This window comes from Mus pahari, unplaced genomic scaffold (assembly GCF_900095145.1).
Source record: "Mus pahari unplaced genomic scaffold, PAHARI_EIJ_v1.1 scaffold_8941_1, whole genome shotgun sequence".
In the NCBI taxonomy this organism is placed as follows: domain Eukaryota; kingdom Metazoa; phylum Chordata; class Mammalia; order Rodentia; family Muridae; genus Mus; species Mus pahari.
In genome coordinates, this window is record NW_018391671.1 from 30,128 (window position 1) to 45,773 (window position 15,646).

Sequence of the window (15,646 nt, forward strand, 5' to 3'; positions counted from 1 at the left end):
CCTTATTAAACAGGAACTGTATATACTGTATAGACAGTAGATTTCCAGGAAGATTTAAGTTCTGTGGTAACTGGAAGTGCTGCTAACTTACTGTGAATGTTCAAATGGATTTGTTGTTCAGGCACCTTTTAGCTTAACTGAATGTTTCAAGTCTAGTGTTGTGTAAGAATAGTTACTATTATTACTCTGCCCCATACCGGCATGTTATGGAACAGGAGTCATCCTGACTATTCTGGTACTTTCAGCATGGGCTTCACCACAGTAATCACTTCATGGAACTCTGTGTTGTGAAAGTGACCATGGTCAGTAAACTTGTACAATTTGGCACCCAGTGTATCTGCCACTTCTTTTTGTTCCTTTCAGGGATGGAAGGGGCCATCAGTAGAGCCAAGTACAATGTGAGGGCAGTTGGCCTTGATCTTCTCTCACTGCCAGTGGCAGCTGAAATACCCACTTGAACGCTCATTTTCATCTCCCAAGTCTGATGTGTATGCAGACACCAATAAGAGTGCATATACCTGACATGTCTCTACATAACTCATGTCTGCGATGGGCCTGGAACTGTGGCCTGAAAACTGTTTTCTCTTCTTGTCACAGAATAGCTCTGTCTCCATGAAGGACAGTCAGATGCTCTCTCTGTCATTGGGTCAGGCATCTTTTTAGCCAAACACTGGAAAAAAAGGATCTGCTCAAGCCCCTTTCTTGCCCAGCCATACCAGTGGTGGGTGGCCACATCCCCGCCCCCATTCTCAGGAACAATCACTGCCTTGTTAGGGGACACAATGAATGCAGATGTGGGAGAACTTTCCCAGCTTGGAACTGCAGTTCTTGTCTATGACCTCTTTTTCTTTGCACCATATGCTGAGGATGTCTTCTCTAGAGCTTTTTCCTCAATACTCTGTTTTCATATGCTCTACTAGTATAGCTTATAGAGGCAGAGAAGGAATGAAGAAAGAACAGATGTCAGACAGACAGTAAAGCTGGTGTTAGGTGAATTTTGCTACCCCTACTCCCTGAAATCCAGAACCTTAGCATGCTTCTTAGGATCAGTATAGGAGGAGTTATCTGGTTTTCATGTGAAGTCTACAAAGACAAAACGAAAAAAAATCTTTTCACACACTGATCAATTGTTCATAAATACTCATACAGGACTCCCAAGAAGATGTTTTATTTTGAGCCTGGAGTATATCAGGAACTTGCTTTGCCATTTTTCATGAATCCAATGCCTTGGAGTCCTTGACATAGCTATTCATGTCAATAACATACATTCACACATGACTTCTTCCACTCATAATGTCCTCTGTTTTATATACCTATGTTTTATCTTTGTGAACTCTTATGGTATCGCACATCCTCAGCAAGTATTAATAACTGCTTTTCATTAGACTCTATGAGGGATATACCCAGAGGGATGTGAACCTTTGTGGAACATAAATTACTTACTTATATATTTTAGCTCTTTCAAAACTCAAATGTATATTTTTGTCTTATCAATAACTAAGTCTACCTATGATTATTATTGTACATTTTACACCATTGATTGATGGCATACAGGGGTAACCACAGCACTAAATTCTGGGAGATAGGTCAAATAACTTTCTGGCCTCAAGAATATCTACATGAAAACATGACTTTCGAGCCTGGGCAACCTAGCCTGGGCTCATAATAAAACACACACACAAAAAACAAAAAAACAAAAAAACAAAAAAAAAAACAAAAAAAAACATGACTTTCCATTTTTTGAATGGCACTTGTGAAAGATGAACAAATATGTAAGGCTATCAAGAAACACATGTCAAAAACACGTATAAGCCAACCCATCATCCAAACAAAAAAATAAAATAAAATAAATCAACTCTTAGGACAGCAGAGCCAGTCTGTCCTTTGAGTCCTAGAGAGAAATTCATTTTCTGCAGAACATTAGATCATATATATTAAAGCCTAGAACTTAGACGGATCCATGGTAGGCAGAAAGATTTTAAAAAAGGGCCTCAAATGTACAATGAAGATTACAAATTTCTAGATAATTAATATAGCCATCTTCCAGCCTATTCCATGTCTCATTTGACTGAAGACAAAGGCCTAAAGGCCTTTGCAGGCTTTTATTTTTCTGCCATCAGGTCTCCTGACTGTCTTTCAAATTCAAGGCTGGCTAAAGACATATTTTCTCCAAAGTTGTGGGCCTATCAATTTCCCTGTCTTTGTTCAATCTGACCCACGCTAAATTAGGGGAGGAAGACCCCTGAAAGTTCCTTAAAACCTCTAATTGTCGAAGGAACTCCAAGGTTTGTACAGATTTCAGGGGTCAAATTCAGGTTTTCAGACTTGGGGACAGATGATTACTCATGAAGTCTTCATGCCAGCTTTCAAACCCATATGTCATCTTTATAAGATTTTTTTTTCTCTTTGGTTTTTTTGAGACAGGGTTTCTATGTATAGCCCTGGATGTCCTGGAACTCACTTTGTAGACCAGATTGGCCTAGAACTTAGAAATCTGCCTGCCTCTGACTCCTGAGTGCTGGGATTAAAGACATGCACCACTACGCCTGGCTAAGATTTTTATTATTAGCAGCATATTAATATATATTAGAGGTTTAGTAGTCTCATCAGTATTTTTTGTACATGCAGCAGAAAAAGTTAGTTGTTAAACTTCCCTCTTGAGGCAGAAATATTATTAGAGCCAGAGGTGGCAGGATATATCTACAAAGAAATAGCACCACCCAGTTACAAAACGGCTGATATACATACAACCTCACAAAGATTGTGATAGCTCACACAAACCTGTACAAATTCATATTACACAAAATTCTTTCATGGAGAAGGGGAAGTTTCACCCCTACCAAAGAATCTGTTTGCACTGACACATACTGCAAAATGGGAAATGATTTTTCTCCAACATAGTGTAATAATCTCTAATGTAATGTCACAATCATATATTCAAATTATATAAAACCAAGAATTAGATATCAACAAACAAGATAACCCAATTAAAATTACAGAGTTAAACAGATATTTCTGAACAGAGGAATCTCTAATGGCTGAGAAACATTTAAAGAAATGTTCAACATCCTTAGTCATCAGGGAAATGTAAATCAAAGTAACTCTGTGATTCCACCTTACACCCATCATAATTGGTAAGATAAAAAAAAACTCAAGGAACAACATATGCTATTAAAGATATGGAGCTAAGGAAACACATTGCTGATGGAAGTTTAAATTTGTACAACTCTGAAAAATCAACGTGTTGGTTCCTCAAAAATTGAGAATAGTTCTACCTCAAGACCCAGTTCTACCTCAAGACCCTGGGAGTAAACCCAAAAGATGTGCAGCCATACTACAAAGGCATTTACTCAACTATGTTCATAGTAGTTTTATTTGCAATAAGCAGATACTGAAAACAACCCACATGTCCCTCACCCTAGAAACAATCCTGATGTACCTCTACTGAAGAATGACTAAAGAAAATGTGGTACATTTATACAACAGAAAATTACTCATCTATTAAAAATCAAGAATATCATGAAATTTGCAGACAAATGAATGAAACTATAAAACATCACTCTGAGTGGGGTAACCCAGACCCATAAGGGCATGAATGTTATGTGCTCACTTATGAAGTGATATTAGCCAGAAAGTCCAGGATATCCACACTATAATCCATAGACCCAAATAATCTAATTAACAAGCAGAGCCAAAGGGAGGATGCTATAATCTCACTCAGAAGGGGGAAATAAAACACTCATGAGAGTTGGATAGAGGGAAGGAAGTTGGCAGAAGAGGGATTGGCGAAGGGACTGGTGGTGGGATGGGGTGGGGTGGGGCTGTCAGGTATAGGAAGAGCCTGGAGTAGAGGGAGAGTAGAGTACATGGAAATTAACAGTCAAAAGGTACAGGACATCTCTGGGATAAGTCAGAGACCTAGGCTGGGGGGGGGGCTCCAGGGAATCTATGAGGATGACCCTAGATGAAACTCTGAGCAGTGAAGGATATGGAGGTTGAAGAGGCCAATCCTCTAGCCATGTGAGACTCCCTGTGGAAGACCTACAAAATCTTCTACCACAAATTTGTCCTGCCTACAACAAGTACAGGAACAAAGAGTACAGTCTGAGGGAATGACCAACCAATCTTTGGCTCAACTTGAGACATATCCTATGGGAAAGAATTAACCCTGACACTACTAATGATACTCTTTTATGCTTGCAGACAAGAGTCTAACATAACTATCTTCTGAGAGGATCCACCCAGCAATTGAAGGAAAATGATGACGAGAACCACAGGTAAACATTAGACAGAGCTCACAGAGTCTTGTGAAACAGTTAGGGGAAACATTAAGGGAGTAGAAGGTATTTGGGACCAACAAAATTAACAAGAAGAATAACAGAGTCAACTTACCTACCTGGACTCTTGGGAGCTCTCAGAGACTGAACCACCATCTGAAGAGCATACATGGGTTGGACTGAGCCCCCCCTCACATATGTAGAATATGTACAGCTTTGTCTTCATGGGGGGGCAATAAGTTTAGGGGAGATGTCCCTCACTCTCTTGCCTGCCTTTGCATAATGTTCCCCCTAACTGGGTTGCCATGTACGGCCTCAGTAGGAGAAGATGTGCCTACTAGTCCTGCAGTGACTTGATGTTCCAGAGTGTGTTGGTACCTGGGGGGCAGGGGTCTCTCTCTTCTTAGAGGAGAAGAGGAGGGGGAGGGGCTATGTGAGGGGGGGCACTTGAAGGAGAGGAGAGTACTTCCATCAAGCTGTAATGTGAATATAAAAAGAGTAAAGAGTAAAGAAGCAGAGGTACAGCTTGGTATTCACAAGGGTCTCTCAACAACTGGAGTAGGGGCTTACCCTGACTCTGTTGCCCACCTGTAGATCCTCTTCCCCTTAACTGGTGTCTTGTCCTGTCTCCGTGGGAGAAGATGTGCCTAATCTTGCAGTGATGTTGGTGGCCTGGGTGAATTGGTATCCAAGGGTGGGAACTCCTCTTTCTTAGAGTTAGAGGTAAAATAAAGGGATAGCATGGGAGAGGGAGAGGTCTTCTGATGCCTGTGGGGAAGTACTGTGTAAATAAATGTAAAACAATAAATGTAAAAATAATAGTGTTTCATTAAGAACTTAAAATAGATGATTCCGTGCATGATTATAATCCTGATGCCTGGAATATAAAAGCAGGAGGCTCAGGAGTTCCAACCCAGTCTGTATGTAGTGGTATGTTTCAGTGCTTTGCCATAGAAAAACCTTTCCATTTCAATTGTAAAAGATAGTCTGGCATAGGCTTTATTCATAATATTATTTCTGATTGTACTTCCTTTATGTAGACTTGTATAGCATATTCTGAGTTTCCAGTTCACTAATTGTCATCAAAATGCTCCACAATGAACATAGGACATTAAACTCAACAATGTTTTGACTTATTCTGCAGATACTGAAACTGCCATGTCGATTTTAAGTCATATGTAATCTTCACAACCTCGGGTTATTGACAAAGAATTCTAACAATGTGTTTCTGTATATGTCTAATGAAAACTTTTATAAATGTCTTCTTATTTGAAATTAAGTTGCCTCTTCTAATCTGCAGAAGGAAAGAAAATGCCTTGCATCCACAAATTGTTATTACTTTTTACCATTATCTTTAAATAATATTTTATAAATCTTGATTTCTCCCCAAACATACCTATGTTTCTTTATAAAGATTTATTTAAAGATAAGCAGCAAAAGTATTACTTTCTGTCCACTCCACTCCACTCCACTCCACTCTTGTCACTTCCATATTCTTCTACTTTCCTCCTTTTCCAGTAATAAGGAGGTACAGCACATTTTTCCCTGTTCCAACCCATCAAAAGAGGAAAAGTCTTTCCAGTCTCAGTTTTTACATTTCACAATAAACTTCAGTAAAAATTCTCAAAAGTAAAATCCTTGCATCAAAATTTTACAACAATTATCAGTCATAGCATGCTGAAATAAAATGTTTGTTGTGTGAATTCCAAATTTTGAGTTGAAAAGAAGCAAAATATAAGTATGTCAGATTTGTGTCCACACAGAAACATGTGTCTTTTTCAACAGAATTTGAACAAACAAAAGGTAATTCAAAATTGGGTCAGACTCAAGAAAAATAATTTGAAGACTTTGGCTGAAGGCAGTAAGGAGACCATGGAGTGAACATACGGGAGTCATTTGTTCATATACTTAGCCTGCAAGTCACACTGGGATGCTGAGCAGATGAGATAGTAGTGGCTCACCACTTACTGCTGCTAATGACAGGTGATGCATCACATGGGACTTAGGCTCTGTGGTGACTGTGAGGGCTCGAACTTTTCACTTTTAGGCTCCCAAAACACTGATTTCTTCAGAGGAACTCTTGCCCTACAATCTCTGTTACAGCATATACACTCTACCTTTGTATTCCATTTTACCTTTATACTGTAAATTTACAGTATCTATTGCTTAGACATGCTTAAACCTATAATGACTTATCACCATGTTATTAATGAGACCAATAGCCCATATGTTCATCTTGTTTATAGGTGCTTGCTTAGGAACAATGGCACAGAGTAAATCCTTGGGTGGATAGAGGGCTTTGTAATTTAGGCTTATTTACATTTCCTCTGTGATATTTTCACAAATATAAATTTCTTTTATGATGCATTAGACCGAATTAATTGATACTATTAATCAAGGCATGACTGTATACTGATATTTAATATTTCATTTTGAGGTTTATTCCAGAATTTATTTTCTTCTCCTTGTCAATTCTGAACAATACTGATGTGAATAGAAGTATGCAAACTTTTACACTGCTTTCAGGTTTCCATACTCCTGAAGTGAAACTGGGTAGCCAAAATGCCAGTATAACCTTGGTTCTTCATTAGGTTCCACATTTTCAACAGACCCCACAACATTCCTTTGCTTAGTAACAATGCAATGAGTTATGATTTCTCTACAATGACAATGTTTGTAAATTTTCCATTATCATCTTAGTAATTATTATGAAGTAATATTTTACTATGGTATTAATTTTGAAATTCTTATATATTTGATATCAATCTCTCATGCAATTAGCATGAAAATAAAGCTTTTTGCCATCATAGGTTGGCAATAGTGACCTCCAGTATGGTAGTATTATGGTCATGTTTCATATTTGGTTTCAGCTGTAGTAGTGCAATTATGTAGACACAGTCTCTGCTTCAGGCCAGTCAAGGCACATGTACTGTCGCTAGTACCAGGAAAAAGTGAATCAGAACCATGCATAGGTTTTATCTGTCAGAAATCATCTATGAGAGGCTAAATGTTAGCAGGTAATTTTTCTGAAATGGTTCACCATGGATTGTGGTGAATGAGCTCATCAAAAGAGGAAGAACCTTACTCTCAGCCCTATCCAAACCCACACAAATACAAGAAAGGATATTTACAGCATACCTCCTCTTTAAGGAAGGGTGGAGTCCTAGCATCCCATAGGTTTGCTGTCCTCAGTTTTCCCAGTTTATAAGTGGACAACACATTTATTCCTGGAACTAACAGCTTTGTATCTGGACTACATGTTCTGGTAGATGTTTCTCAGAATAGTTCCAGAATTTAAAAGAGATATATGTTTTAGATGGACATATCCTAATTTTATTGGGACATGAAAATTAATATTCCTGTGGAAAAGGATCCCACAATAAACTATTAAGAGGTAGATTATTCAGATTTTAACAAACTTCAGATGACTGAGTTTGTCAAAAGTGTTCACTTTACAACAAATTGCAAAATTCAAACTGTTTAAAATGGTAAGTTAAACACTTTTAAGTAAAACACTTTGTCAGATACCTTACATAATTAGAGTTAATCATGCCAATTAATTACATTAATTAATGCAATAAAATGCTATGGGTTCACTTTTCCTGTAGGCATTGTGTATGGTAATTTTAACAATGTCCTACACAAGAAAACACATGATTGCAGAGAATAAAAGAAATGATTTTAGTAAGCAAAAGGAGCAAATGGTTTTTATGTCATTAGATATTAAAGATTTTCTAAACATTCAGTTTCATGATACATTAAAGAGGCATGTGGAGGATTACTGCTTAGGGCATTGTAGTCTGTTGGCACTGAAAAAAGCCAGGCTCTGAGGATGAACAGTTAACTCATTATTCTTGATAATGAATAACTAAGACTCTCATTATTTATGTGGTAATTCTTCCTACAGAGGTGGTGTGATCATGATCTGTGCACTTAAATCTAACACAGACATTCTGGCAATTGTGAAACAAATAGAAATTAAAATTATGTCCACTGAATACAGGTAAATATTAAATTATCATAAAATATTTTATTGTTTGTTTAACGTATCATTACTGTTTCTGCCAAAGTATACAGGAAGATTTATATCCCACCATTGTGACCTCACCACGTATCCTACCATAGAGCCTATGCTTTATGAATGGTACAGATTTACTTTACCCTATATACAGACAAGGGAATTGTTCATTGCTGAGGAGTCAGAGACAAGATGAGAATGGCATAGAAGCTGCCACCCTTTGATTTATCTTATTCCTTTTTCTCTTCAAGGCATATATGTGACCCGAGAGCCCTGAGCCCTGAGCCCTGAGCCCTGAGCCCTGAACATGCCTGACTAGGCAACCAGGAGTCTGAGCTGCCTCAGAGTCCATTCTGTCTGCCTTGCCAAGACCTACTAACATGTGTCCTTTCTCTCTCTCTCTCTCTCTCTCTCTCTCTCTCTCTCTCTCTCTCTCTCTCTCTCCCCTTATCCCCTTTCTCTACTTTAAAATAAATAATTGAAAATGATATTTGTCTTTCCTTTATTTGGCTCTCTTTGCATTATTAGTCCAATGTGTATAAAGTTGCAGAGCTGATGCTATGAATATTTTGTTTCTCTCCATTTTCACAAACATCCCAATTATTGTACAAAATGCTTTGTCTATCCAAGGACTTACTAGATTGAAGTCATATTAATATTACTGTCTCACAATTACAATCCTATGGGCAAGAGGCCCACACTTCTGGAGCCTCTAAATTTCTGTTTGAAGAACAATTTTGTTACTTTTTCTGAGGGTCATGTCCTTCAGGTTTGGCACCAGTGGTGAAGGTCCCTGTAAGCATTGTGGATGGCTGAAAAACCAACAGTGTGAACCAAGATGGATCTTGCTTAAGAATGAAGTTAGCCCTCTATCGGATGTGGGGTTAGTGATTTTGTTTTCTCAATTTGTAGGTTGTCAATTTGTCCTACTGACTAGGTTCTTTGCCTTATAGAAACTTTTCAGTTTCATAAGGTCCCATTTGTCAATTTTTGATCTTAGAGCCTGAGCATTAGCATTCTGTTTAGGAAATCTCTCCCAGCCCTACAACCCCTTGCTAATGAATTCCAGGCTCTTTCCCAATTTCTCTTCTATCTGAGTCAGTGTATCTGGTTTTATGTTGAAGTTCTTGGACTTGAACTTTGTGCAAGGTGACAAGTATGAATCTATTTTCATTTTTTGACATACAGCCAGCAAATTATAATTGTACCATTTCTGGGTCTTCAATTCTACTCCATTGACCAACATGCCTGACTCTGCACCAATACCATGCTGTTCTTATCACTATTGCTTTAAGTACAGGTTCAGGGATGATAGTTCCCCCAGAAGTTCTTTTGTTGTTAAGAATTTTTTTCACTATGCTGGGTTTTTTGTTTTTTGATATGAAATTATGAATTGCACCTTCCATGTCTTTGGAGAATTGTGTTGGAAATATGATGGGGATTGAATTGCATTGAATCTCTAGTTTTCTTTAGGTAAGATGGTCATTTTTACTGTTAATTCTACCAATCCACGATCATGGGAGATCTCTCCATTATCTGAGGTCTTCTTCAATTTCTTTCTTGAGAGACTTGAAGTTCTTGTCATAGGAATCTTTCATTTGTTTGATTAGAGCTACCCCGAAGTATTTTATAGTAGTTGTGACTATTGTGAAGGGTGGAGTTTCCCTAATTTCTTTCTCAGTCTGTTTACCATTTGTATAAAGGAAGGCTACTGATTTATTTGAGTTAATTTTATATCCTGCTACTTTGCTGAAGTTGTTTATCAGCAGTAGAAGTTTTATGTTAAAATTTTTGGGGATCTACTGTCATATCATTGGCAAATAATATTACCTTGACTTCTTTGCCAATATCCCCTAGATCTCCTTTTGTTTTCTTATTCCTCAATCTAGAATTAAGAGTACTATATTGTTCGACACAGAGAAATTGGGCACCATTGTCTTGTCCCTGATTTTAGTGGGATTGCTTCAAGTATCTCTCCATTTAATTTGACATTATCTGTTGGTTTCCTGCATATTGCTTTATTATGCTTAGGTATGGGCCTTGAGTTTCTGATCTCTCTTAAAATTTCAACATGAAGGGGTTATATTTTGACAAATAATTTTTTCAGAATCTACTGAGATGATCATATAATGTTTTTCTTAGAGTTTGTTTATATAGTAGATTATGTTAATGGATTTTCATGTATTGAACTAACATTGCATCTCTGGGATGAAGTCTACTTGATTGTGGTAAATGATAGCTTTGAAGTGTTCTTGGATTTGGTTTGCTATAATTTTATTGAGTATTTTACATCAATATTCATAACCGAAATTGGTTTGAAGTTCTCTTTTTTTGGTGGATCCTTATGTGGTTTAGGTATCAGAGTAATTGTGACTTAATAGAATGAATTAGGTAGTGTTCCTGCCATTTCTATTTTATGGAATAGATTGAGGAGTGTTGGTATTAGATCTTCTTTGAAGTTCTGGTAGTATTCTGCACTAGAGCCAACTCGTCCTGGGCTTTTTTTGTTTGGGAGGTTTTTAATAACTTCTATTTCCTTAGGGGATATCAGCCTGTTTAAATAGTTTATCTGCTCTTGATTTACATTTGGTATGTGGTATCTGTATAGAAAATAATGCATTTCATTTAGATTTTCTAGCTTTGTTGAGTGTAGGTTTTTGTAGGAGCATCTGATGATTTTTTTAAAAATTTCTTCTGTTTGTGTTGTTATATCTCCCTTTTCCTTTATGATTTTGTTAATTTGCATACTGTCTCTGGGCCCTTTAGTTAGTATGGCTAAAGGTTTATCTATCTTGTAAATTTTCTCAAAGAATAAGCTCCTAGTTTTGTTGATTCTTTGTATTGTTCTCTTTGTTTATATTTAGTTGATTTTAGCCCTCAGTTTGACTATTTCCTGCTGTCTACTCCTCTTTGGTATGTCTACTCCTCTTCTTTTCTTCTAGAATTCTAAGGTGTGCTGTTAAGTTGCTTGTGTAGGAGCTCTCCAATTTCTTTACCAGGGCACTTAGTTCTATGAATTTTTATCTTAGGGCTGCATTCACTGTGTCCCAGACTCAAGAAGCAAACCTTCAAAAGACCAAACAACCCAATAAAAAAATGGGGTGTAACTAAACAGAGAATTCACAACAGAGGTGAATTGAATGGCTAAGAAGCACTTAAAAAGTGTTCAGAGTCCTTAGTCATCAGGGTATTGCAAATCAGAAGAACCCTGAGATTACACCTTTCACCAAACAGATTGGCTAAGATTAAAAACTCAGATTTTATCACATCTTGGCAAGAATGTGGAGAAAGAGGATCACTTCTCCATTGCTGGTGGAATTGCAAATTGGTACAACACTCAGGAAATTATTCTGGAGGTTCCTCAGAAAATTGGAAATAGATCTACTGCAAGACCCAGCTATAACACTATTGGTCATATACACAAAATATGCCCCACCTTGTCACAGGCACATTTGCCACTATGTTCATGGTGGCCTTATTTGTGGCAGCCAGAATGTGAAAACAAACCAGATGTCCCATAATAGAAGAATGGATACAGAAAATGTTGTTCATTTACACAATGGAATACTATTCACCTATTAATAATGAGGATATCATGAGTTTTTCAGGCAAATGAATGGAACTAGAAATTATCATCATAAGTAAGGTAACTCAGACTCAAAAGGACATACATGGCATATAATAATTGGATATTAGCTAAAAATGTACAGAAGCCCAGGATACAATCAATAGAACTCGAGAAGGTTAACAAACCATTGGTCCCAAGCAAGGATGCCTCAATCTTACTTGGGAGGAAGAAGAAAGCAATTGGGGTGTGTACAGAGGGAGGGAGGAACCTGAGTTGGAGAGGGGATAGGGATGGAAAAAGAGGACCATGACTAGGTTTTTGAGGGATATAGGAGTGAAGCCCTTAGTGCCATCAGAAAGAATGGAAACAAGCAACCTCGGGAGTTAGGAAGTGGGGTGACCCTCTAGAATTTTACCAGAGTCCTGGGAGGTGAAAGACACTAAGGACTCAAAAGGAGGGACCTTAAATGAAATGCCCAACAGTAGGGAGAGGGAACCTGTAGAGTCTACCTCCAGTAGAAAGACAGGGCATCAAATGGAGTGATGCAGTTGCTGTACCACAGTCAAAAACTGACCCAGAATATCTCCTGTATAAAAGAACTGCAGAGATGAAAATGAAGAAGAGACTGAGGTAAAGGAGGTTTAGTGACTGGCCCAAAATGGGGTCCAGCACAATGGGAGGCTCCAAGGTCTGTCACTATTACTGAGGCTATGGTGTTTGCAGATAGAAGCCTTCTGTAAGCTGCCATCTGAGAAGCCCAACAAACAGCTAAAAGAGTCAGTTGCAGATACTTACATCCAACCAATGGACAGAAGCTGTCCTGACACCTGTGGTTGCATTAGGGAAAGGCTAGAAGAAGCTGAGGAGAAGGGCAACACCATAGGAAGACCAGCAATCTCAACTAACCTGGACCCTTGAGATCTCTCAGACATTGAGCCACAAACTACTCAGCATATACTAGCTGATATGAGGCCCCTGACACAAATATAGCAGAGGACTGCCTGGTCTGGCCTCAGTGAGGGAATAAGCACCTAACACTTGAGAGACTTGAGGCCCCAGGAGGTGGGGAGTTCTGCTGGAGTAGGGGTGGGTGATAGAGACATATTCTTGGAAATGGAGGAGAAGGAATGTGATGAGGAGCAGTCAAAGGGCTGTTCATAATGATAATAATGAAAAAGAATGTAGGAGTTATATGGTTTTGTTTCAAATGTGTAAAGTCTGACATCTGGCCAAATGTGTGGAGTCTGACACTAAAGCAGTTTATTTTTAGACATATGTAAATACAGTACAACTTTGGGAAAAATTCCTGGTAACAGTGATCTGAATTGCATGTGCACAATGAAGCCTAAAGCATGATTATGTTTTAAATCTTTTGCAAAGTATATGTGACATCTCCCCTAAAGATTGGTTCAGTTGACTGAGAAAGGAAAATAGAGATGAAGACTTACAGAAGGATAATCAAGAATAAATGTTCTGGGAAATCTAGGTGAGCCCTTAACTTACTAATAGCAAAAGTTATCATGTTGGACTATCCAGAGACTACCCCATTCGGGAGTCCATCCCATCATCAGCCACCGAACCTAGATACTAATGCTCATGTCAGCAAGATTCTGCTGAAGGGACCCTGATATTGCGGACTCTTGTGAGGCTATGCCAGTGCCTGGCAAACACAGAAGTGGATGCTCACAGCCAGCTATTGGGATGGAACACAGGGTCCCCAATGGAGGAGCTAGAGAAAGTACCCAAGGAACTGAAGGGGGCTGCAACCCTGTAGGTGGAACAACAATATGAACTAACCAGTACCCCCTGAGTTTGTGTCTCCAGCTGCATATGTAGCAGAAGATGGCCTAATCGGCCATCATTGGGAAGAGAGACCCCTTGGTCTTGCAAACTTTATATGACCCAGCACAAGGCAAGGCCTGGGCCAAGTAGTGGGAGTGGGTGGGTAGGGGAGCAGAGGTGGGGGGAGGGGTATAGGAAACTTTTGGGATAGCATTTGAAATGTAAATAAAGAAAATAATAAAAAAAATGAAAAAAATGAAAAAAAAGTTATCATGTTATTAATAATATCCACTCCCAGTCATCTGGGTGAAAAATAAATATACATTTATTTTGTTGAGGAGACAGCCATGTGTGAGTAACATACCTAGTTTCTCCAGTGCTTATCTGTGAACACTCATGCCCTCTACAAGTTAGAAGAGGTTTTATGTCATTTAACAATCATAAGAAGCCTGTATAACTCTTCCTTCTATACCCCAACACTAACATGGGCCTTTGCATATTGCTCCCCAGGGAGGTCCCACCCTTACTAGTCTGAGATAAAAGCTCAGTTGTCATGTTGCAGTGACTAATCAGTCTCCTCAGGCTGTCTCCTCAAAATGAAGTTGCCTGTTAGGCTGTTGGTGCTGTTGTTCTGGATTCCTGGTGAGGANAGAGGGAAGTGAGGGAGGAGACTGGATAGGGAGCATGAGCACTGAATTCCATTGCTCATTACATATATTCTGCCATGTGTGAGAAGATGGGTCTTATCCTCCAGCGTGGGGCCTCTGGGGTGAATATTTGTTAGAGGGAGGTTCCAGATGGGAACATGGGCTACCATGAAGATTATGGCATGGATGCATGGAGTGGTCTAAGTTATGCCTAGAAGTGCCTTGAGACTTGCATTGCACTTTTTTTGGCAAGAATAGAATTTTAGGATATAAAAAGTGGTATGTAAAAATAAACAACATAGTTGAAATAAAAAAAAATCACAAGGATATTCAGGAATTTTGTGTGTAACTCTGTACTTCTCTCTCATTGTTTCAGCTTCCAGCAGTGATGCTGTGATGACACAAACTACACTCTCCCTGCCTGTCAGTCTTGGAGATCAAGCCTCCGTCTCTTGCAGGTCTAGTCAGAGCCTTGTACATAGTAATGGAAACACCTATTTGAACTGGTACCTTCAGAAGCAAGGCCAGTCTCCACAGCTCCTGATCTACAGGGTTTCCAATCGATTTTCTGGGGTCCCAGACAGGTTCAGTGGCAGTGGGTCAGGGACAGATTTCACACTCCAGATCAGCAGAGTGGAGGCAGAGGATTTGGGAGTTTATTTCTGCCTCCAAGTTACACATGTCCCTCCCACAGTGATACAGACTCTAACAAAAACATTCTTGCTAGGGGTGTCCCAGCTGCCACATATGTTATTCACTTGTAAGAGAGAGGTGCTGAGGAACTCCAGATTATTGGTTGCAGCTGAGGGCAAGTGCAGCCTGGCTGCAGATCACTCGTCACTCATTTTTGGCTTCATTGCAACAATAAAAATGTTATTGCACCTGCCTCGGGAGAATAGTAAACAGGTGCCTCCCAGACAACAGAAAAGAGTGAGAAAAAAGCTGAGTGAAAACTCATTTGGATTCAGCAGGACTTGAGTGCTTTTTAACTTGTTATCAAGTAAAGCAAACAGGAAGCCAAGATATATTCCTTCCTTAAACTGTCTTCTTTACCATGTAATTGCTTGATTTGGAGTTTTTATGCTTTTGACTTAAATTCATATATATCCTATCAAAATTATATCTATCTATCTATCTATCTATCTCTACTTCCATTGGTTTTTATTTGTGTAAACTTATCCAGTGACTTTGTAACTTTCCTAATATGCTTTTACTGATGAAGTGTTTCTTTTATGACATAGAAATGTTTCTTTGTATTCCATTCAGCTAATCTAATGATATTAACTCCATGTTAATTTTTAATCACAATCACAGTTACAGATGAGTAGGAATGTATTTATGCTAGTATCTTCTG

At 38.6% G+C, this 15,646-nt stretch overlaps 1 pseudogene and 1 gene segment (V, D, J or C); one reads left to right on the forward strand and one right to left on the reverse strand.

The window, feature by feature from the left end:
- Positions 1-227: 227 nt before the first annotated feature.
- On the reverse strand, positions 228-8,229 carry LOC110314641 (annotated as a pseudogene).
- A 6,012-nt stretch (positions 8,230-14,241) lies between these two features.
- On the forward strand, positions 14,242-15,270 carry LOC110314642. The segment is given in 2 exon segments: positions 14,242-14,287; positions 14,669-15,270. Coding segments are annotated over 2 exon segments (648 nt in total).
- The last annotated feature ends 376 nt before the right edge of the window (positions 15,271-15,646 follow it).